This window comes from Eleutherodactylus coqui, chromosome 2, assembly GCF_035609145.1.
Source record: "Eleutherodactylus coqui strain aEleCoq1 chromosome 2, aEleCoq1.hap1, whole genome shotgun sequence".
NCBI lineage: Eukaryota > Metazoa > Chordata > Amphibia > Anura > Eleutherodactylidae > Eleutherodactylus > Eleutherodactylus coqui.
Genome location: NC_089838.1, coordinates 88,111,967 through 88,137,137, shown reverse-complemented (window position 1 = coordinate 88,137,137; position 25,171 = coordinate 88,111,967). Strand labels below are relative to the sequence as shown.

The following is a 25,171-nucleotide window of genomic DNA, read 5'->3' as shown; positions in this document are numbered from 1 at the left end:
TTTTGAAAACACATTCAAATACTTTACAATGATTTATGAGTTATAGTGAAGTTCCCATATCAAGAGGACTACGTCAGGAGACCCATTGATTTTATTGGGGACTGAGTAATGCTCCATTGCCCCCGCACATGATCTGCTTGGAAACTGAACTCTTGCTGTCAGGTTCCTGCACAGATTATAAATGATTGCTGGAGTTTTCCAGAGGCAGAACATTCTTAGATAAGCTCATTGCCAGGGGACCCCTCAGAGTGAACTTTCCATTTAATAAAAAGCTGATAGGAATATTGCCTCTAATTTTAATCTTATGTTTTGATTTATGACTTGTGATTTTCTCTAAAAAGAATTTTTCCATGAATGTGTAAGGCCTCATGCCCACGGGCGGGTCAGGTTTCGTGGACGCGAGCCCCACCATGGAATCCCACCCTGCCCGAGGCATGAGGACCTTCTGGATCCTCTGTGTGGCCGTGCAGGTCGTCCATCTGCTCCTCCGTGGAAGTGGGTTGCTGCACTGACATGTGGATGGGCCCACCAGCTAGCACACCCCTGCACATGCTCAGTGAAGATTTTTAATTTTGTTTTTAATCTCCCGCTTTTCTGGAAGATCCACAGCAAGCCTGCAGTGACAGTTGTGGGTGTGTCGCAGATCGGACGGCTTCCATTGACTTCAATGGAAGACGTCCCTGAGGAAACCATAGAAAAATAGAGCATGCTGCAATTAGTTTTCCGGACCAAATGGTCTGCAAAACCAATCCGCATGCTTTAATTAATGTGCGTGTGCCCATAATTGTCTATGGGAGGCTTGTACTGTGGATCATCTGAGCAGGTGCACCACTCAGGTTCCGCAATTCAAACCCCATCCATGGACATGAGCCCTAAATAGGATGCAAATAATTAAACCAACTATGTGCTTATTGTTATTTTGGAATAGGAATACAGGTAAAATCAAACCAGTTGCACAACTATAGACTGTGCAGAGATAGCAAAAGTCACAAGGGAAGATTGGTTTTATAAATGGGACATGGTAAGTGGGGGGTGGGGGTGCCATTTCAAACTTTGTAGTGGGGCCCAGGAGCTTTAAATTATACCTAACTAATACAAAATATATTTTTTACTCTTTCTTTCTACTAATATTTCTATTATTGGTGTATATATTACAAAATAATTATATTCATAATAGCTTCCTATTTTAAAAATGTTATAACAAACATATAATCAATTTAGAAACCTGTGCGCTTAATTTCTGCAAGTACAATGGGACACAAAGCAAACACAGAATGTTTAGAATAAAATACATCTTTTTGATGAATATTGAATACGCACAAACTAGTAATAAAGTTTTGGCATAGTGACAACATTTACTACTGTGCCAATCAGCAAATAAGGAAAAATGACAGCATTGCCCTCAAGCATCATCTTGGATGTATATAAAGGGCGCTCGTAACGCTAAGGTTTAAAGACAGCCTTGACTTTTTCCTGAAGTTAAGAGCTTAACAACTACAACTGCATCATGAAACTTGCCGTCATCTTCCTCAGTCTGAGCGTTGCCAATTTCATTGGTAAGTTTTACATTAATTACATTTTATTGGTTTATTATGTAAATTAATTGTCTTATTTTCATAATGCTTATATGAAAATCTCTCTGTCAAAATAGTTTAAATAATGACTTAAATATTAGTTTTTTCAGTGCTTGGTGCTCTATGGGTAAGAAAAATAACTCCTATCTCTCATCAGTCAAAAATTATCCCCATATAAGTAAAGAATAGCAGTTGAATATAACAAAAACTTTGCTTTTGCAGGTTTGTAAAATGTCACGGTAGAAATTAATTAAATAATAAGCAATAAACTGTTAATATGAGTAAAACTGTGGGACAAAAATGATAAGTCAAAGATTTTTAATTATTTTCATTATCTTATATTTTATGTTCTACTTAGAAACCTTTAGATAAAAAGATACAGTGATGCCATGTACTATTTCTATCTTCTATCTGTCTCATCTATGCAGTCAGTTTAAATTCTGGTCAATGGTTATAATAATATTTTATTTCTCTGTAAGATAAAGTGTGTGTCTGAATTTGTAATTAGTGAATCAGTTATCTAATAGGAGATATAGCATAATACTACAAGGCCATCTACTTGTAAGATTTGTGTTGATTCCCCAGTTATTATTACCTTAGTAGTCACCAAGACTTGTTTGGACCTTTATGACAAAGTCTTTATTTTATTTTGCCTCTCTGAGTTTCATCAGCCATGACTTTATGCTTTTCCATTGACTTTGATGTATGACTCTGTTTTAAGAGGGTGACATTGTAGCTTTTTATGCACTATTTGGGGATACATATAACTCATTAAATAATGTATAGAGTATTTTTGCTTTGCAGATACAAAAAAATGAAATTTTACCCTTGTTTATAGTTATATTTCAGAGTGCTTGAGCTTAACTTTTAATAACTTTTTTAAACTTTTCCCGCTTTCAATGGTTGTGTGGATATCTAGTGTTTGGGTATTTTTTGTTTTTATATAACAACTGTGGGGCAATCGTTATTTCATGCTTTGGAAAGGCATTGGGAATGCATCTCTAGGGTCCTTTCAAGGTTCTTAACCCCTTTGTTCATAATCCACTCATATTGACTGTGGGAATTAATGAGTTAAATCACTGGAATCAGCATTTTCTCCTATCTTGAATGATAGAGGAGAAACTAAGTTTTTATTAGACAGCTGAGCACCTGTGTAGGATACATTGATAATAGTTATTTCTACCATGATATGGTTAGGTTAGTGAGGGAGGTAAAAATCTGTAAAACACAACTTACAATAGTTACTGATAGCCACAATATGCAATGGATACATTCTATAGTAAACATATGGAAACTATGCCATGTGATGTTCAGGCCAAAGAGGCTTGATAACATAAGAGAACTACTTTAATGAACAATATTTAAAACATAAAGATGTGCAGATGCTGAACAGAATCATATATTAACCCCTTAATGACGCGGCCCCTTTTTCTTTTTCCATTTTCGTTTTTTCCTCCCCTCTTCAAAAAAATCATAACTCCTTTATTTATCCATCGACATCACTGCATGAGGGCTTGTATTTTGCAGGACGAGTTCTATTTTTCAATGGTGCTATTTAACCCCTTAATGACACGGCCTGTTTTGGCGTTGAGGACCAAGCGATTTTTTGGTATTTTTCCATCTCCATTTTTCAAAAGCCATAACTTTTTTATTTTCCGTGGACGCGGCCGTATAAGGGCTTGTTTTTTGCGTGGCGATCTGTAGTTTTTATCAGTGCCACTTTTGGGTATATAGACAATATCGTAAAATTATTATTATTTTTTTTTTAATGATAACGGAGAGAAAACGCATCAATTCTGCCATAGATTTTTTTTTTTTTTAAATCATGTTAATCATGCAGCATAAATGACACACTAAATTTTTTCTGCGGGTCGGTATGGTAACAACGATACCAAAATTGTTATATTTTTTTTAGGTTTTTACACTTTTTTGCAATAAAACCCCCTTTTTTTTGGAAATCTTTTTTTTTCTCTATAGCTGCATTCAAAGTCCTGTAACTTTTTTATTTTTCTATGTATGGAGCTCTTTAAGGGCTTATTTTTTGCGAGACGAGCTGTAGTTTTTATTGGTACCATTTTGGGAAATGTACGGCTTTTTTGATCACTTTTATTGCATTTTTTGTGAGGCAAAATGTTAAAAATTAGCATTTTGCCTCTGTTTTTTAGCGTTTTTTTTACGCTTTTTGTCATACAAAATAAAAAGCATGTTCAACTTTTTGTACACGTCGTTACGGACGCGTCAATATCCAATATGTGGGGTTTTAGTTTTTTTTCCCTTTTTTTATGCTAATATTAGAAAAAGCATAAAAAAGGGGTTTTTTTTACATTTTTTTTACATTTTTCTTTTTTTTTACACTTTTCTTTTCTTTTTTTTATACTATTTGAGTCCCTCTGAGGGACTTACATCACTGTGCCTATGATCGCTGTCATAAGGCATGGCAGAGCTACTGCTCTCCCATGCCTTATCGCTTGTACAGCGATTATAGGCACAGGCAATACAGGACGGGCTCTCGCGATGACATTGCGAGAGCCGGCCGGAGACACAGAGGGATCGCGATCCCTCTGTGAACTCTTTCCCTGCCGCGATCTACTTAGATCGCGGCAGGGAAGGGGTTAACAGCGGCGGACGCATCTCCGATGGCCCCCCCGGCTGTGACTGACAGCCGGCTCCCGCTGCGGGATAGCGCGGGATCTTATGTGATCCCGTGCTATCTCCAGGACGTAAAGGTACGTCCTTTTGCGGGAAGTACCAGGCTCCCGGGACGTACCGGTACGTCCTGGAGCGGGAAGGGGTTAAAGTACCATATAATGTACTAAAAAACTTTTTAAAAATTTTAAGTGGAGTAAAATGAAAAAAACAATTTCACCATCTTTTAGTGCGTCTTGTTTCTACGGTGCACACACGGCAACAAAAATGACATGATAACTTTATTCTATGGGTCAGTACGATTACTATGATACCAAACTTGTATAGGTTTTTTCTTACTATACTACTCTTTTTTTTTTTCAAAGACATTTAATTTTTTTGAATTATTTTCTGCGGTCATTTTATGCGCGTAATAACTTTTTTACTTTTCCGTCGACGTAGTTGAGCAAGGGCTCATTTTTTGCAGGATGTCCTGTAGTTTCCGATATTACCTATTCGGAATACATACGGCTTTTTGATCGCTTTTCATTGCATTTTTTTCTGAGAGACAGGGTAACTAAAAAAGTGCATTTCTGGCGTTCTTTATTTATTTTTTTTTTGGACGACGTTCACCGTGTGGGAAAAATAATGCACTACTTCGATAGTTCTGACTTTTACGGATGTGGCGATACCAAATACATATTTTTATTTTATGATTTAGATTTTTAATAATAGATATGGCAAAAGGGGGGTGATTTAAACTTTTATAAATTTTTTTTTTTTACAATTAAAAAAACTTTATTGATTTTTTTTTTTACTTTACTTTGAAGTCCCCCTTGGGGACTTTAACATGCGATGCTTTGATCGCTCCTGCAATATGATGTAATGCTACAGCATTACATCATACTGCCATTTAACAGGCAGTCTATCAAGCCACCTCACGGGGATGGCTTAATAGGCAGTCTGGTAAGGCAGCGCTGGGGAATATCGTTCGGGGGACTTAAATGTCGCTGTCAGAAAACGTACCTATACGTCATGGAGCGGGAAGGGGTTAAAACAATGCTATACATAAGACAAACTGATTCAGTGTAGTATAGGGAGTTTTACATGGAAGGGGAAAAGTACGTATCAGTGAGAGTTGGGTGATCCTGGAACTATATGGTATCTCCATTGCAGCTAAGCTTTGCTATTTTTCCATCAAGTGATGTACACATTACTGTATCATAAGTACTTTAAAAAGTTATGTAAGAGAAGTGGAAGTTTGCTTTATTGCTTATTTGTATCCCTTGGTTTCCTTTATACGCTGGATATGGACTACGGGATAATGATTGCTCTTGTGCTCTCAAATATTTCTTAAAGGGGTTGTCCCGCGCCGAAACGGGTTTTTTTTTTTTCAACCCCCCCCCCCCCCGGTCGGCGCGAGACAACCCCGATGCAGGGAGGTAAAGGAAGCTTACCGGAGCGCTTACCTTAATCCCCGCGCTCCAGTGACTTCAATACTTACCGCTGAAGATGGCCGCCGGGATCCTCTGTCTCCGTGGACCGCAGCTCTTCTGTGCGGTCCATTGCCGATTCCAGCCTCCTGATTGGCTGGAATCGGCACGTGACGGGGCGGAGCTACACGGAGCCTGCATTCTGCACGAGCGGCTCCATAGAAGATTGCAGAAGACCCGGACTGCGCAAGCGCGGCTAATTTGGCCATCGGAGGGCGAAAATTAGTCGGCACCATGGAGACGAGGACGCTAGCAACGGAGCAGGTAAGTAAAAAACTTTTTATAACTTCTGTATGGCTCATAATTAATGCACAATGTATATTACAAAGTGCATTATTATGGCCATACAGAAGTGTATAGACCCACTTGCTGCCGCGGGACAACCCCTTTAACACCATAAGATAACAAGTTTCTTCTTTTGCTTACAATTATGTTGCCCCTTTTATATTTCCTTACAGGCACTAGCACAGGACAACTTGGCCTACTTAGTGGTGGTGGTGGTGGTGCTACTACTGGTAAATCTACATCTGTGGGAGTAAGAACAATTTTTTAAAAACTTTTTTTTTATCTTACATAAGATCCTATTATCTAATTGCCATCAAAGATAGGAGAAGACCAGTTGAGTGTGCACAAAAGTGTTACTGAAAACACACAAGCATTTCCGAATCTGATGCAATAGTTATCTTCTATGTATAATACTAGAAGAGTGAGCCATTCTCTGAGTTACAGATAGATAGGGAAACATAGTCCAGGTGAGCATCTCCAAGACAATATATGTGATAGAGTGGCCAATCAATGCTGCATTGAGAATTGTACATGTGAGGTGGGGATGTGGTTGGAAGGAATAGTATGTATTATACATGGTTACTATAAAAGACATATTGTGTGATTGTTCTCAGTGAGAGAAACCAAGCAATCTGGTAGATATGAGACCTTTTAATGGCTAACAAAAATGCATGATGTTACAGCTCGCTTCCTACAAGATTGCTTGGTTTCTCTCACTGAGAACAATCACACATTGTTCCACTGGCTAACACCGTACCAAACCTTTTTTCGTTTTACCATTAAAGAAATAAACACACTCAATGTTATATTAAGAATAGAGATGAGCGAACATACTCGTTTTGAGTAATTACTCGATCGAGCACCGCGATTTTCGAGTACTTCCGTACTCGGGGGAAAAGATTTGGGAGGCGCCGGGGGGCGGGGGAGGCGTGGCGGAGCGGGGGGGGGGGGGGGGTAGCAGCGGGGAACAGGGGGGAGCCCTCTCTCTCTCCTTTCCCCCCCACTCCCACTCACCCACGGCACCCCCCGAATCTTTTCGCCCGAGAAAATCGCGGCGCTCGGGCAAAAAAGGGGCATGGCTGAGTAGGTTCGCTCATCTCTAATTAAGAACTAAACCCTTTAAACACGTAGACACACACTATGCACAGTACATGCATGACGTAAGCACCATGTGAGCACCCAGGAAGCAAGACATTTCAGAATATTTATTGGTTAATATCATACAATATTGATTCAGAGGAAAGTAAAAAAAAACAATAAGGTAGAAACCAATTTTCCTCATTTTAGGGAGAGAACATTCCTTGTTGAGCACAAATCTGTCAGTCAGAATAAATATGTGATATTGTGGCACTCAAGAAAGACATCCAGGCCCTTCCTAAACTGTTCTAGTGAGTTACTCATCACTACATCCTTATTCTGAGGACATTGTCCCAGTCAATAAGGCTAAGGGGATCTGTAAGCTGAGTCAGTTCTGTCTTCCTGAAGTTTGGTGTTTTTGAGGCTCCCCAACAACAAAACACCCGACTGAAAGACAAGTGGAAATGTATTATATTATGGTCACCATTTCCTTGGTTCCCCCAGACCTGCACCTTTGGGAATCATAAAGTTAATGGGTTTAGTACAAAACTCTTGCATCCGTTCACACTGGTCTACCAGTGCTGTGCATGCGACCCCTATATTTGCAGCAGTTAGACCTCGTAACCGCTTTGAACTCCTAGTATGTTTCTTCCATTTCAAAGATAATTCCCAAGTCTACCGAAAAGATGAGCCTGAGGCCCCCACTCTCCAGGCTAAAAGAATTACTTGGCGAATAGTAATACTACGGCCCGTCCAAACTGTTTGTAACTTGAAAGTGAGACGTGCCGCTGGTATTCAATGTTACTGGTGGAATCAGCAGGATTTAATTTTACAGAAACGGATCAATTACTTTCTGTTAAGAAATGTTTGTAAAATGTGTTGCAGTGTAATGCTCTCTTTACTGATCTGTTTGCTACTTGATCATTTTATTTCAGTGCGTGGACCTAAACATTTGTATATGCAACCTTGCTGATGTTTTGCAATGCTGTCACTGTCTAAAGGTAAATTTTAACTTAGATGTATAAAACATAATATTAACCCCTTTATCCTCAGAAGTACCGGCTGGGTATGACGTGGGCTTCCTGCTATATTACAGCAGTCCATGTACATCACAGGGGTACCGGCTGGGTATGACGTGGGCTTCCTGTTATATTACAGCAGTGCATGTACATCACAGGGGTACCGGCTGGGTATGACGTAGGCTTCGTGCTATATTACAGCAGTCCATGTACATCACAGGGGTACCGCCTGGGTATGATGTGGGCTTCGTGCTATATTACAGCAGTCCATGTACATCACAGGGGTACTGGCTGGGTATGACGTGGGCTTCCTGCTATATTACAGCAGTACATGTACATTACAGGGGTACCGGCTGGGTATGACGTGGGCTTCCTGCTATATTACAGCAGTGCATGTACATCACAGGGGTACCAACTGGGTATGACGTGGGCTTCCTGCTATATTACAGCAGTGCATGTAGATCACAGGGGTACCGGCTGGGTATGACGTGGGCTTCTGGCTATATTACAGCAGTACATGTACATCACAGGGGTACCGGCTGGGTATGACGTGGGCTTCCTGCTATATTACAGCAGTCCATGTGCTGATGGGCTTTCTTGTGACACCCCGCCAGTATATAGTCCAGTGCTACATGTGTTTTACTGCGGCAGGATCAGCTCCTCATTTACACATCAGTCTGTATTGTTTCTCTGGTACGCTGTGTATATAATACAGGTCCCTGAAGAAACTCTTGTCCTCCAGACTGAAAGTGATTCTCCATCTTCCAGAATCTCTTACTGGCTTTTATATGTAATGACTTGTTTTATTTGTTTATTAGTTATGCAATTTCTTCTTATGCCGGCTGCAGATGGACGGATTTGCATTGCAGAATCCGACGTGGGCGTCCACCTCCAGATTCCATAGCAAATGCCTTCAATAGCATGCTATGGATAAGCATTTTTTCCTCTACACTAGCAGAAATCAATAGTGATTTTTCCACTTGCGGAGGAAAAATCCCAGCATGCTCTAGTTTAGTCCAGATTCCACATGGACAACTTCCACTGAACTCAATGGAAGCCGTCCGACCTGCGGCCCTTCCGCAATGACATTGCAGAAAGTTACCCGCATCATCACCTAGCAACGGCGTGGGAAAAGCAGGGATTTAAAAAATAAAAAAAATCTGTACTGTGGATGTCTGACGGTTTGCCATGCAGACCATCCACAGTGCAGAAAAGAAGAAGAAAAGACAGGTACATGTGGATGTGGGCCAGGCACAGGGTTGGATTCCACTGCCGGCTCCGACATGCGGAAACCGACCCTTTTATGTGCAGCTGGCCTTAAGAAGGGTTTCTGAGTTTTTTTTTAATTAGTTCTCCTTGTGTCAAAACATAATACATGGTCCTATATTCACCCCTCCTGGGTCCCTGCAGCTCCAGTAGCACAGGTCAGGTCTCTCCTATAACACTGGGGTTACAGGCTGCAGTCAGGCTTTATACCGGACATCAGAGGCTGCTGCAGCCAATCACAAACACTAATGTTAGAATGCTTTGGTCTGTGATTGGCTGCAGCAGTCTGTGATGTCTCATTCAGTGAGAGACATGCAGGGGCTCGGGAAAGTAAGTATAGGATAATTTATTATGTATTGACATGCAATGACCTTAGACAACCCCTTGCATCCTTATTTTGTCTTATTGATCTTTAAGGGCTTCATAACCAAGTACTAGTTTTTCATCAATTTATGATCTCAAGTTACAATGCTTGCATTAGAATAAAATGTTATAACTAGAGTGTAATATGTAATCAGATGTGAAGCATAGGACCAGCATGCACTGGGGGCGGGGCCATACCGTACCCTGATAACCATGGGTACCGTTCCCCTGGGGTGGACACTGCGCAGCTTACTTACTGGAGATTAGTTAGTGTATAATGATATTCTGGGTCCAGACAAATATCACTGGTGGAGCAGGGAACTGCAACAGAATGTTACTGGAGACTGGATACTGCTGGGTTACAAGGTATCAGATACAACACAGATCATAACACATCACTGTTAGAGGTGGAGGGATTGGTAATATGAGTATAGTGAAGATGTTCGTCTAATCAGCAATAGATTGTCACCATGTCACTCACAATATACCTGGTCAAAAGCAAATCAGCTAAAGTTTACTTTACTTTACAGACATGCGCTGCAGACCAATTACTCGTGAGGACGATAAATGCATTTGAAGTCTCAATTGGACATCTGGTAATTTTATCTTAAGTGTGGATTACAGTTGTTTTTTTTTCTATAAGCGCTGTTAAGGTTTTTCACATTAATATGACATAATTAAATACAATATAACATTGTAATGGTGGTAAATAGAGATGAGCAAACGTACTCGTTTCGAGTAATTACTCGATCGAGCACCGCCATTTTCGAGTACTTCGGGTGAAAAGATTCGGGGGGCGCTGGGGGACGGGGGGGGGGGGGGAGGCGTGGCGGCGCGGGGGGTAGCAGCGGGGAACAAGGGGGAGCCCTCTCCCTCTCCCCCCCACTCCCCGCTGCAACCCCCACTCACCCACGGTGCCCACCGAATCTTTTCGCCCAAGTACGGAAGTACTCGAAAATCGCGGTACTCGGGCGAAAAAGGGGCGTGGCCGAGTACATTCGCTCATCTCTAGTGGTAAACCATCAATGCCCTGAAGCAGAGATACCAGACTAAGGGGGCTTTTACACGGGACGACCGGTCGGCCGCAGATGCCCAACAGGTGGTGCCAGCGAATCGCTCATGTGCTTTTACACAGGAATGATCATTGCTAGTGAATGGAGGTGCAGGGGGCCGGGGGTCATTCTGGCCCGCCTTCATTCACAGTAAACCGGCTGTTGTTCATAGATGAATGATTGTTTACATGGCTGATCCGTCGTTTCAATTTTTATGCGTGCAAAAATGGAACGCTGAATGAATTGATCAGTTGTGCATTCAGACTGAACGATCATCACTCAGATTCTTGCTGAAATCTGGATGATTTCTCAGCCCGTGTAAAAGGGCCCCTAAATACTGATGCATATAGTTTACCTAACACTGTATGCATCCACTGGTTCAGAGCAATATATGTATGGTGCCAATGACAATCATAGAGTAACAGGACGTCTTATGAGCGATTCTGTGGTAGAGTGCCAACAAATTATACAGAAAACATGGAAGCAGGAAGTTTCCGAATTATAAGAAATTATGGTTAATTTGACAAAACCTGGGAGTTAGGGCTTAAACAGACGGCCGTGATTTTGACTCATTTTAACTGCAATGGTTTCATTTTACAGCTGTTTTTCTTGCGCAATATTTATCCGCGTGATAAAATAATAGTCCGCGCCCTACCTTTCTTGCACTTAGTGTTTCTACGTGTGATAAAAGACAGGGCAGGACATATCTTACAGCTGATTTTCACTCAGGCGTAATATAGATGAAAATAGGAGATGAAAAATGCATGCGTGGATACCCCAATACAACTCAATGGGGTATAACGTGAAATAAATACGTGGATAATATGGATCGAAAATATGACCGTGTGATTGAGGTAGAATTAGTCTCAGAAAAGAAAATTAGTTTCACAAGGAGACCGCATGCTGACTTCAAAATATATTCATATTAACCCCTTCCTGCTATATGTCATACATTTATGTCATGCAGCATCGGGGTATGTATGAAGAGAGAGGTATGTATGAAGGGAGATCGCAGGGTGACCTCTCTTCATACAGTGCGGGCGTCAGCTTTTTATTACAGCTGACACCCGCAGCAAATAGCTGAAATCAGCTGCATGGTTGATCGCAGCTATTAATGCAGGGAGATGTGGTATCATGGCAGGCAGTGACCTTCTGAAAAGCCCCAGGGCTGCCTTAGCAGACTGCCTATCAAGCTGTCCCTGTGGGGTGGCTTGATAGACTGCCTGTCAGATTGCATTACAATGTAATGCTGTTGCAATACATAATACTGCAGTAGAGATCAAAGCATCACTAGTTGTGGTCCCCTAGGGGGGGGGGAGGGGGGGGGGGGTTTGCTAAAAAAACAGTAAAAATCAGATCAATAAAGTCTTATTAATTGTAAAAAAAAAAGTAATAAAAGTTTAAATCACCCCCCTTTTGCCATATCTATAATAAAAAAGAATCTAAATCATAAATCAAAAATACATCTTTGGTATCGCCACATCTGTGAAAGTCCAAGCTATAAAAGTATCTCATTATTTATGCAGCACGGTGAACGTCGTCAGAAAAAAAAAAGAACGCCAGAAATGCACTTTTTCAGTCACTCTGAAAAAATGCAATAAAAAGCGGTCAAAAAGTCACATGTATTCCTATATGGTACCAACATAAACTACAGGACGTCTTGCAAAAAATGAGACCTCGCACAACCACCGTTGATGGAAAAATAAAAAAAAGTTATTGTGCGCAGAAGATGGCGGCAGAAAATAATTTCAAAAATTAAAAGTTTTTAAAATTAAAAATAAAAATAGTACAGCAAACAAAATATACAAGTTTGGTCTCGTTGTAATTGTACTGGCCCATAGAATATAGATAGCATGTCATTGTTGTTGTAGTTTGTGTGCCGTAGAAACAAGACACACTGAAAGATGGCGGAATGTTGTTTTTTTTTTTCATTTTACTCCACTTGGAATTTTTTAAAAGTATTTCAGTACATTATATGGTACATTAAATAGCACCATCGAAAAATACAACTCATCCCGCAAAAAACAAGCCTTTATACAGCGACATCAATAGATAAGGGAGTTAAGATTTTTTAAAAGGGGAAAGAAAAAAATGAAAATGGTGGTGAGGGGTAGGGCTGTGTCATTAAGGGGTTAAAGGCTATACTAAAGCTTCAAATCTATAAGGCTGGCTGTCCGCGGGCGAGGTGTCATAGTGAGATCCGTGGTGATAAATCATACACGGAGCTCGCATGACACTCTTTCCATAGGATAACTATGAAAGCACAGCCTAATGCACACGAATGGAAAATCATAGCGATTTTCCGCTCACGTGAATAAAGTCGTGGCATGTCGCGATTCTCTGCGGTGAGCCTGTTATTAAGACAGGCTCATCATGAAGACATTTTAGTGCTCTCCTCCTTACCTGCAGTGCAATATTGCTAGCGCTATTCTGTCGTGGCCATGGACAGGCAGCCTAAATGAGGAATATTAAAGACTAGATGTGATGAAGTAAGGTTAACACTGATACACTATATGTGCCATATAATAACATAAAATACTTAACTCCTTCAGCAAGTTGATTGCTCACTGCACACTGCAGATTGGAAGGCCTCGATACAAACAGATCTGACTTCAGTTTGGATCTCTACTTCTCAGTGGTAAATAAGCAAATGGGCTGCATTAAGCCAATGGGAAAACCAGATATATATTTGGGACAGCGACAAAACGGTTAATAGTGTTGTGTGAGAGCATCGAGGAGAATGAACTTATAAATAACAGATCAGAATAAAACAATCACATGTTTCTGCAGGACGAATTCTATAAATGATGACCACGTAATGCGCAAAATATCTGCCTAGAGGTATATCCAACACGGATAGATGTCAGGACAACACTGGTTAATATTCCCTCCTTCACAAGTAGTTCTTGCAATATTGAAAAGGCTCACTCTTAATTCATGGTATTTTTTTTTACTTTTCAGAAGTTACTGGCTAGATGTCTTGGTAAGCAACTTGGGGACATGTTAAATGGAATGGTAAGAACCTTCCTTCCTATTTTATGTTATTGGCTCATTGATAAACCTTATTTGGTAAAGTTAAATGATGTTATTTCATTGACTTCAACGGCTATAAGGGGACTGTTCAGGACTGGAATAAAGGATCTACTGTGTATCCCAGAAACAGCGCCATAACTTTCCGTAGGCTGTGTATGGTACTGCAAGTCAGCTGCATTCACTTCAGTATGGCTGAGCTTCAATACCTCAAACAGCCAATAAAAAGACTGGAGAAATAGCAGAACCTTAGTTCTAATCATGGGAAACCACTTTAATGTGCTTGCATGGAAAGCCAGCTTCATGGAGTACATGGCAAAAATTTTTTAAAATAAACATTTATGAAAAATCTCTTGAAAAGTGTTGTAAACTTTGTCTTCTAGTGCTTATAGTAAACACATGTAAGAAAACAGTATCTGTCAAATCTAAGAATTCTACATTGTTTATCTTTGTTAGGGCTGCACGGCTGCACAGATAACTGCGATCCTGGTAAGTAGCAACCTACAACTTAAAGGGGATTTTCATATCAAATAATGGACATATGCACATTATCAGGTCAGGTTAAGGTCTCTGTGTGATGGCTGCATGCTTATTGGAGCATTGAGGATGAGCCCCCGGAGAAAGGTAGGCGGAGCTACAACTATTAAACCCTGGTTCTTACAATGCCTACCAGCTCTGTATCTAATATGTCAGCCAGGCACCACGGCTGTCCAAATAGCTGCTCATTTCTCTGAAACACTATGCTGACGAATACGCTAGGGATCATCATTGCTGAGGAAACACGTAGATAGTTAGAAAGATCAAGATATACCTCTAGAGAATGGTTATACTGTGTTTCCCCGAAGATAAAACCTACCCCAAAAATAAACCCTAACCTGATTTTCAGAGGGAATGGGGTTAGGGTGAGGGATGGCGTTCGCTTGAAAAATAAGTAATGATGTCATTCACTGAATGGCTGTGATTGCCTCATCAAAGACTAGCTGTGATTGGCTCAGGCTGCGGTCCTGAGCCAATCACAGCATTCTCTTGCTGGAGACGGGATATTCCACCCACGTTACCAGGAACAGAATGCTGTTTCAGTACTGAGGACGACCAACAAGAATGTGGACACCCAGAGAGCAGAAAGAGGGAAAATTAATATAAGACAGTGTCTTATTTTCAGGGAAACACGGTAGTTAGACTCTAATAGACAGCTAAACAGAGAGTTTTTTACATCAGCTTCTTTATACAGCTGAGAGGCCTATATAAATAGGGGGTTATCAATTACGTAAGATAAGACGGCTCAAGGAGGCTCCGGAGCGTCTCAGTTTGCAGATAGTCAGTCAGGAAAAGCTGGACATTTTAAGGAAGCGGATCACGGAAGCTCTTCACCTAAAAAATAAGTAATTGAGTACAATTTGCTTGTTGTCTCTGGATATCAGGAGAGACTAATGCTTGTTAAACATATAGAGAAAACAGCCATTTTCAAAAAGCAGGCATTGGCAGCGAGTTAGACGCTTTGGATGTATCTGGCGTCATTTGCTGTCTGTATGTGAATAAAGACACCAATAAATGTATGTATAATTCAAAGAAATTCAGCAGAAACCTAATAAATGTACGGTGTATTGTCAGTATAACACCATCGTTCAGTCACCACCATTAGATCCTTTATGCATGACATCTGTCAGGGGCTTTATGGTGATAGAAACCCTAAGGCCTCATGTCCACGGGCAAAAGAAGAATTAAAATCCGCAGCAGATTTTAACTCTTCTCCTGCCCGCGGATACGCACCCCATAGGGATGCATTGACCACCCGCGGGTAGATAAATACCCGCGGATGGTCAATAAAAGTGATTTTAAAAAAAATGGAGCATGAAAAAATCCGGACCATGCTCCATTTTCGTGCGGGTCTCCCACGGGGACGGCTCCCGTGGGCTTCTATTGAAGCCTATGGAAGCTGTCCGGATCCGCGGGAGACAAAAATCGGAATTTACTCACCCGCTCCGTTTCTTCTCTTCGCCGCGGCGCCATCTTCTCTCCGTCGCGGCCGGATCTTTTTTCTTCGGGCCGGCGCATGTGCGGGGCACGTCACCGACGTGATCCTGCGCATCCGCCGGGCCGAAGAAAGAAGATCCGGCCGCGACGCAGAGAAGATGGCGCCGCAGTGAAGGAAGGATCCGGAGCAGGCGGGAGGTAAGTTTATTCTTATTTATCCTTATTTTCAGCCCTCATGTCCGTGGGGCAGGAGGGACCCGCTCCGGATTCTCCATGGAGAATCCGGAGCAGGCCTGATTTTCCCCGTGGACATGAGGCCTAAGGGATGTGTGGGTAAGTATGATAAAGATCCATATTCAGTCCATATCCCCCACTTCTCCCATAAATAGCAGAATGGCTGCGTTATTATCCTTGACCTGAATAGGCGTACAATGCTGTTTGGAGAAGAGGTTTTATCTCAATATACTGGAGAGTAGATCTCTGAGTGACTTGCTTTAGACAAGATCTACATAATATCAAAAAAGACCCACTTAGACACAACGATTAGCGCTCAAAGTTCACTCAAACCCATCTTTTGAGAGATAACTGTTGCATCTAAATGCATGTACATTGTGCAGTTTTCGTGTACGATTCGTTCCTCGTTCAATTCTAGTTTTCTAGAACTGAGCAATGAACTCTCATCAGTGGTGCAGGCTGTTATCACAGTTGGCAGCGCTCATAAGATTGTTCTAGCTCATGTTCTGCTGGTAGTTCACAGCGGGATACGAGCTATAAGCAAGTAGAACAATGCAGCTGTTTGGTTATGCAAAACAGCTGTATTGTTCTCATACTGATCACAGTGGTGTCTTGCTCCACTTGCATAGCTCTTTAGTAGCCACTTAGCTACTATAGACTATGCAAAGATGATGGCTCAAAATTGTCATTTAAACTGTCCTTTGAGCATTTTTTTAAATCATCTTTCTGTGTAAATTGGGTCTTATACATGCAGTACAATAGATTGCACCTATCCTTGTAGTATTTTGAACAGCAGCTGGGAGACTTTGTATGGAAATATTCTTTCAAATATCTCCTGGCAGGTGCAGTTATATCTTTTTTGGTTTCCTTTAGGGCGCCCACCCACTGGCGATTTTTTTTCCCTGCGAAATTCGCAGCATTTTTTTCTCTGCAGGGGTCTATGGGACTTGTAATGTTAAAATCGCGATCGCGCAAAATCGCGATTTCGCGGTAAATTGCGATTTAGCGTGATCGCGATTTTAACATTACAAGTCCCATAGACCCCTGCAGAGAAAAAAATGCTGTGAATTTCGCAGGGAAAAAAAATCGCTAGTGGGTGGGCGCCCTTATAAAGGAGCTGCACCATGATTAGGTAATATATGTTGTAGGGCAAGCTGAAAAGTCATGTGTAGCTTTATTCATTCCCTGGAATTGATATATAAAGGGATCATATACAACAAGGAATTGATATCAGGCCCCGAGTGAGCATCTATAAGCCAGGGGGATATACACAGATCTCTGTATCGGTATGTCTTGGAGTTGTTTCGTCAATATATTTTAATTAAATATTAATAAGTTATATTTTAATTTTAATTCTCTTCGGTGAAATTCTCAAATTTCAAAAGAACTTTATCTGTCCCTGTGATTTCTGCACATTATCATATCCGAACTCAGTTACATCATAGACCAGTGTTTCCCAACTCCAGTCCTCAAGGCACCCCAACAGGTCATGTTTTCAGGATCTCCTATAGTAAGAACACCTGTGGCAATGTCTGAGGCTCCGACAAGAATTACATCACCTGTGCAACACTGAGGAAATCCTGAAAACATGACCTGTTGGCGGTCCCTGAGGACTGGAGTTGGGAAACACTGTCATAGACAGGAGGTTAAACATATGTATTAAATGAGCAGAGGCATTACTATTACTGTTGTTCGGCTTTCTTGTAGCTCCCATTTTAGCAGACATCCCAACAGAATGCAGCAACATTAGTTGTCAAGCATAAATGAAACATGCCAGTACATCGCAGTTTAAGGGATTTTACAAAAAGGTATCGCTGTATATGATGATTGGAACGTCTGATGGAAGAAGGCATTTTAAATGTATGTCTGAGAGTATAGCTGCTGCCTATTGAAAGCTTAGATGATTGTTTTGCTCGGCTCCGATAGGGCAGAGCTGTGACCCCTGACTACAACTTATCTACGGGGTCTACAGGAAGTCAGAGTAACGTCTCCTGACAAATCCTTGCTCCCGTCTTCCGTTCTCTCCCCTTTCCCTGCCGCTCTGCTGGTTCATATTGGCTGCTGTGTATAAAGACAGGTCTATTATGTGCTCACTAAGGGAGCTAGAGGATTGTTTAATGGGTTAATGCATCTTTACATGCAATTGTTACTAATGACAACTGATTACTAAAGGTATAATCAACTTTTATTTTTCAGACTGGGGACGTCACTAAAGTTATGGAAGTTTTTAAAAGCATTATTGAAGACCTTCTGAAAATTGTTATTAAATTGACGGTAAGCTACATTTTTATTCTGCTCCTCCTCACACAGAAGACAAGAAAATAGCAGTGAAGCGCAGACAAACTAGGCAGGGTTCACACACGGCGGATTCCCGTCGGAAATCTCGCAGTTTGGCCGCAGCAAAAACCGCGAGATTTCAGCCGGGAGAACCGCCGCGGTTTACGCCACGGTGGCTTTGAAGCGGCCCGGCCGCTCGCTCTTTCGCTATGGCCGGCGCTGCCATAGAGGAGAGCGCGGCCGCAGCGGAATGAAAAAAAGAATGGACATGCTGCTTCTTTTGAAACCGCGGCTGCGGCGGCCGCAGCCGCGGTTTCAACCGGATTTACCACAGCGGATTAGCCGTCCCGTGTGGACGAGATTTCTGAGAAATCTCATCCACATGGCTGGCTAATCCCGGGATTAGTGGCCGTGGGCGGTTTTGCCGCGGGTGGATCTGCTGCGGCAAAACCGCGGCAAATCCGCCCTGTGTGAACCCAGCCATAAGGTTCACAGACATTCTCTGTAGTCACAGCTGATGCGGCATCTGAGATATATAACGAGTATTCACGGCATCCTACAGATAGAATCTGATTTGTCTGCTAACTACTCTGATTACCGACAATAACATTGTGTAAAATGCACTCAGGAGTCACAATATTGAAAATGACTGTAATACACCGGAAATGATATACTGAAAACATGGTTTTATGTTTTTTCATAATCTGCAGGAAGTCGTGTGTGCTGTCCTTAAAGTTGTCCTTAAACCTGTACTGGGGGTAGTCTGTGGCGTTAAGGTAAGTGCTTCAATCAGGGGTTGGTGTGCATGCTATTTACAGTAATGTGACTTCCCACTTGCCAATAGAAGACTCCTTTCATAAAGAGTCACCTGAAATCAAGCCATTTCTAAACTAATTAGTTTCAGTTTGCCTAGTATATTATTAATGATTACAGCAACACCATTTGCCATAGATAAAGGAAGTAATTAGTGTGCTGGAGATGGGGAAACCTTAAGGATGCCTCTCCATAGGTGTTGCGGTATCCTGCGGCAGATCTCCGCAGCAGGAGCCGCCGCCTGAGAGCAGGAGCCGCCGCCTGAGAGCAGGAGCCGGCAGACGGATCTCCGCTGTCAGCCTATCTGACAGATAGGCTGACCGTGGAGAATAGCGGCAATTCGCAACATGCTGCGAATTGCCGGCCACGAGCAGAGAATCGCAATGAAACAGGCAGTGAAGTTCCCACTCAGAAGAATCTTGAAACCCATGAAGAATTGAGGCCATTTTACATGCAAAGATAATCTTTCAAATGACTGAAAGATTGAAACATTAAGTGATCTATTTGCGTAAACTGTTAATAGCCATTAAGGCCCCTGCACACGGGCAAAAATACCGCAACAGGATTTGCCGCAGAATTTCCGCCCGTGGAAGCTGCCATAGCATTGCGTTAGAAAACGCAATCCCAAGGCCGTGATTTGTCCACGCGAAATCTTGCATCGAAAACAAATCGCGGCATGCTCTATTTCTGTGCGGGGCTTGCAGAAATGTCACTCCCCGGCCGTTAGCTCCACTCTGCGCATGCAGCGGCCGAGGCGGCAGCCAGCACATCACATAGCCAGAGCCGCAGGAGCAGGTGAGTGCCAGGCTGGTCCCTGCAGGGGCTCAGGTCGGGTCCCGCTGAGAGAATTCTTGCAGCGGGATCCGAACCGGCTCTCTGCAGGTGGCCTAACACTTTAGCATCTTAATGTGTGTGTAAAAGTTGTTTGCAGAGCCCAGCATGTGTTTAAAGACACTCCCAGCTGTACAAACAGCTGCATGGTTCTCTCCTGGCTAGTGAAAAGGTGCTGTGGGGAGAACAGCCTGCTGTCTATTGAAAGATAAGTGTGCTTGCTTTATCTTTTGGTGGCTGAATGATGGATTTTAACTTCACCTTAAAATCCTCCTTTAAACGAAAAGTACACGATGCCCACATTTACATTTAATGTTAGTAACTCATTTTTGGCCATTTGAACGAATTTTGAACATGCATGTAAATGGGCCTTTCGAAGTCTTATTGAGAATTGTATAACTTTCTGTTCAATAAAAAAGGATTTAATGGCTAGAAAAGCATCTTAAAGAAATCACGGCCATATGAAAGCTTCCTATTATAAAGGAGATAATGGCTCATTGTCATTAGACTGTTAGAGAACAATGGCCACTTGGGATCTTCTAGAGGAGTGCTGGAAGCGCATAGAAAGTCATCCGCCATTTGTCATTATGGTACTGGATACAATAGTATAAAGGCAGTTCACATGTTACATACGTGTCTGGTTACCACATGTCACCTTCATTCCTGGGGTGCTGAATACACTGAGTGGCCTTCAGTGATGAAAGCAAGACTATCCATCCCCTCTCTTCCCATGAATAAGATCTCTTTATTGAAGTCCCGCCATATAAAAGCAGTGACTGGCTTCTGCGCTGTGAGCTGTCGCGCTCTTAGGATGTCGGTTTAAGCTGCGGCACTTTTAGTCATGGCCTAAGATCGCCACGGCTCAAGCCATGGAAGTGAATCATTGCTTTTTTATGCCAGAAGTCACATAAGCATGTTTTACAGGACTGTACAGGACCCCTTAATGTTGGGTGCAGGCTGTTTCTTATGGCCGGCACCCGACAGCAGCAGTTCCGGCGAGCGGCGCGGCTCATCGGAACTGTTAACACTTTAAATGCCGCTGTCAGAATACACAAATTAAGTATTTGAAGTGTTAACAGTTCTGACGAGCGGTGCTGCTTGTTGGAACTGGTGCCGCCGGGTGGCGGCTGTAAGAGCAGCCTGCACCCGACATTGTATGGGGCGGGATCCACCCGCGATCCCATCCATACAACCATTTGTTCGGACATGCGAACAAATGTACTTGCGAACCGGTTCCTGGAACAGAACCTGTTTGCAAGTAGGGGAGTATCTGTATTAAGGATTTTACATCATCACTGGATCATTTTGTCATTGGATTTCCTCTTTCGTTAATCACTGGCTCTACCAATGATTGGCTGCAGTGCTCACATGTCCAAATCAATAGGGATCAAACATACAGAGTGCCGGGCGATAGTTAAAATTACTATAACTGTTTTTAATATTTTACAGCATTCTAAATGTAAAAAAATAAGTGGCCAGACCCTTTATATAAAGACGCCATCTTTCATTTTATACTGTGCACCCAGACTGGTAAGTTATTGGTGTTTGCCAGGTATTATTACCCTCAGGATAAGTCATCAATAGCTTATTGGTTGAGGTCTGCTGCTGATCAGTTGTTCTGGCACCCACTGCATGGAGCAGAAGCACGTCGCTCTGACCCGTGTGTAATGGCTGGCAGTGATAACTACAGGTGCAGCTCCCATTAAAATCAGTGAGAGCTGCACCTGCAGTTACCAGCCATGGCCACTACACAGGGGTTGGAACAATGTGCTTCTCCTCCATACCCTGTGTGTGCTTTACCGGTGATAGCAGGCGCTACAAAAGCTGATTCGTCAGGGTACTGAGCAGTGGACCCCAGCCGATCAGCTATTGATCACTTATCCTGAGGATAGGTCACCAATAAAAAGCGCCTGGAAAACCCTTTTACCATGAGTCATCTGCAAAGAATTATATCCTGACATGACATAATTGCTGATGTCATACATGGATTAGTGTAGCGTTGTTGGGGAGTTTAACCTGTTTTATGCTTTTTGAGATACCTGTATATCCAAATGTACAATAATGTAAGGTACTTGGCCATGCAAGTCCATCCAAACCCTCCCCAGACACCGCTGTGGTGCTGGTAGGAGGAGCTGCAGCAGAGATGGCCGTCTTTGCTCCTTTCTGTCAGCTCTGATGCCATAACAGCTAGGAGTAAAAGTTCTATAAGACAGTCTTCGGCCGAGCAAAGACCCCCAGGGCTGCCCGCTGTAAATGTTGTTTCGGACATAGTATATCTATATCCATACAGGTGCTAGTTGTTTCTTCTGCCAAGGCAATAATACAAGGCAAAGTAATAAAGGCAGACCAGTTACATGTTACCATGGAAACCCCTTATTGTAAAGAGGTTGTGATGAGACACCCCTCCAACATTACAAACATCATTAAATTATCATCTTTAATAAAGGGAGGTCAGATAGTGAGGCCCAATGGGAACCAATGGAAGTGTTCCCTGTACCGCGCCGCAGAACATGTGTGCGTTATATAAAAATGACTAAAGTATAGAAAATACATTTTTAATCCTGGGAACTAGAAGGTATATTTGTATTGTATATTACTTTACAAAATCCACTTGTTGATAAATGTTTTTCTTTCCAGAATTTGGTTGATGTGATTCCCATCGTAAAGGAGCTCAGTGATACCGTGGACGAAGCTCTAACCGACGTGTCTGCAAAACTTATATCTCTTATTGGGGATCTTGCTCTTGTTGCTGGTCTTACTACTATTATTGTCGGTGTAATTGGAGGTCTTATAACCACTGTTCAATCCCTTCTTGGAAACCTTGTTGGAAACGTTGGAAGCTCTGTTGGAGGCCTTAGTGGTGTTCTTGGAGGCGTTCTTGGTGGTATGGCTGGAAGCAAGCAATGCTAATGTGAGGTAATAAAATACAGTCCTTTTTATCTGTTTCCAATATTTACATTAGTAATTCAATTCATCCTAATCAGACATATTAACCCATTATAAGTCCATGTAACTAATTTACCATCCCGGACACAAAATAAATGCTAATTACTTGCCGTTGTCTTTATTGGAGTAAATAAAGCAGATGCCAGCGTGGCTTCCCATTGAATAGCACACTTCATAAACTATGCAGTTTGTGATGTAGAAGTGTACTACTGTTCCCAGCAATCACACAATTTATTTTAACATGCATAGTTTCCTATAGATGTAGCGAAGTTTACCTTGGCTATAATGATTTTCTGTGACCAGTTATCTTATTTTAAGCCAATGAGAAGCTGTTTTCTTAGTGCAACAAAGACCATTGAAAAGCTATTGAAAGGGCAAATAAATTGTGGTAGAGAACATGGAATCTTATGCTTTAAACAATACCTGTAATAAAGACACTGACACCAATATGGCAATTAATGACCACGGCATTTATGTTCAAAGGGGGTTAACAATTAACTCAAACTCAAATAATTTTTGTATAAAACCATGTAGCCTTGGTCATACTGTATGCACCCAGACTAAACAAATAACCAAACATTATCACACCATTGATACCCACAAGCCAAAGTCAGGCGGCAATCCCCCCCAGGCCATAACGCATGACGACAGGCCCACCCAACCCAGTCGCAGCCTGCTCAATCATATTTTGGAATTTCATGTTAAAAATGTCCAAACCCACTGCTGAGAAATGAACTCCATCCGCTCAATATAAACCCCCCGCAAATCCCTCTAGGTCTATGTGCCTCACTCAGAAGCCTCCTATCGTCTGTACCCATCTTTCTAACACTCTATTTAGCCTCTTCTGAATTTTCTCCATGAAAAAAAACCTGGGAAAAGACCAAATCGACCTAGGGATTATCTCAGAAATTACTAAAACCGCTTCTGCAAAATTATCCCTTACCCACTAAAGTTCAGTACGGATATCGCATAACACGTCAAAAAAACTCTTCTTCCCAATATCTTTACCCCCGAGATGCATCAAAAAAATGCTTGGCTCTGGCAACACCTCTCTTTTTTTGAACAAGAATGTTGACATCGAGAGCCGCCGCATCCCCCTGATCCCATACCAAAATGCCTCAAATTGTCCATCATCGAGCCCCAGATTCTCTGAATAGCATCTGTCCATCACTCTATGTTGACCCCAATGGACAAAGGAGCGTCCCACTATCCACACCACCTTCCTCAGTACTTCCGGTAGACAAGACATTAAACAGCAACATCAGCAGGACGTACATATAATTTATAGCGGTCAGACATCCATCTTCCTGAACTCTGGTTCCTCTGCTCAGCCATCCCCAACCTCGCTGCCTCCGTGGCAGCACCGATTCGGAAAGAATGAGACGTGATCGTAGTGCAACCACAACCCGTTTTAACCAGACATTTCCTCAATACCCCCAAAAATTGAAATTGTGATAATAAAGAACTGTCTGCATGACATAAAAGTGATCCTAACAGATTACCCTTACTCTCAGAACAAAACATCAACCTGTGATCCTTCCGCTTGTTCCCCAAACGCACAACTCAACCGCCAGGGGAAATAATTCCAGCAGCACGCAATCCTATATCCAGCCTTTTTGTACCCATGACTGATGCCATGACTCTGCTATCCGTTATGTTTCATACATAACTACAAAACCCAGCAGAATCCAGCTAGCCATGAAGTCGCATGGAGCTTTCCCAGTGCATTTTAGGGGTTAATGGGATCCCAGTAGTTGTGTGGCCTATCCTAACCACCAATGTCTGTGCTGAGACAGCCCTGCAGGTTCCTGGGTTCACGGAGCACCCATTTAGTACAGAGGGAACAGTGCCTGCTGTAGAGGAACAGACCGTCACTACGTGATAGGAACCCAGTGGGATCAATGAGGGCTTCCCTGCTTAGGAAAGTGGCTGCAAAGAAGAGTGATGGCAGACATTGTGAGTGAAGGGCATCCTCTGAGCGCCCGCTGCTTGGGAACCTCTAAATACCATAGCAGGATTTTCCTACTGAAAAGACATGATTGGGCCCTGAGGATACCTGTCCATGTAATAAGGGATACAGTTACACACACAGTACATATATGTGGTATCTTCCATAATCCCCCACTAACCATGGCTTCTTGTGTTTTGCAGGTACCTTACATCACTATGGCACAGGCATGCCACAAGATCTGATTTCTTTCTAATCACCTCTCTATCTATACATTTGGATAATAGAATGAAAACTGTTATCTGAAGAGAAGTAATTGTACCTCTGATTGGTTCTTTTACAATAAATTACTTTCTGAGCATTA

The 25,171-nt window shown here is 42.2% G+C and overlaps 1 protein-coding gene across 1 annotated transcript; it reads left to right on the top strand.

Moving 5' to 3' along the window:
• The first annotated feature begins 1,414 nt into the window (after positions 1 to 1,414).
• Positions 1,415 to 25,171, top strand: LOC136611519 (uncharacterized). Its single transcript, XM_066591187.1, has 10 exons — positions 1,415 to 1,556; positions 6,151 to 6,227; positions 7,990 to 8,055; positions 10,233 to 10,298; positions 13,716 to 13,769; positions 14,241 to 14,273; positions 18,189 to 18,266; positions 18,980 to 19,045; positions 22,551 to 22,829; positions 25,011 to 25,171. Exons 1-9 carry the CDS (start codon positions 1,508 to 1,510, stop codon positions 22,821 to 22,823), a joined length of 762 nt encoding a protein of 253 aa, XP_066447284.1. The 5' UTR covers positions 1,415 to 1,507; the 3' UTR covers positions 22,824 to 22,829; positions 25,011 to 25,171.

Coding starts and splice junctions, on each gene's coding strand:
- LOC136611519 (XM_066591187.1), top strand. CDS start 1,508: ATGAAACTTGCCGTCATCTTCCTCAGTCTGAGCGTTGCCAATTTCATT. Junction 1,557..6,150: donor GAGCGTTGCCAATTTCATTG/GTAAGTTTTACA, acceptor ATTTCCTTACAG/GCACTAGCACAGGACAACTT. Junction 19,046..22,550: donor GGGTAGTCTGTGGCGTTAAG/GTAAGTGCTTCA, acceptor TTTTCTTTCCAG/AATTTGGTTGATGTGATTCC.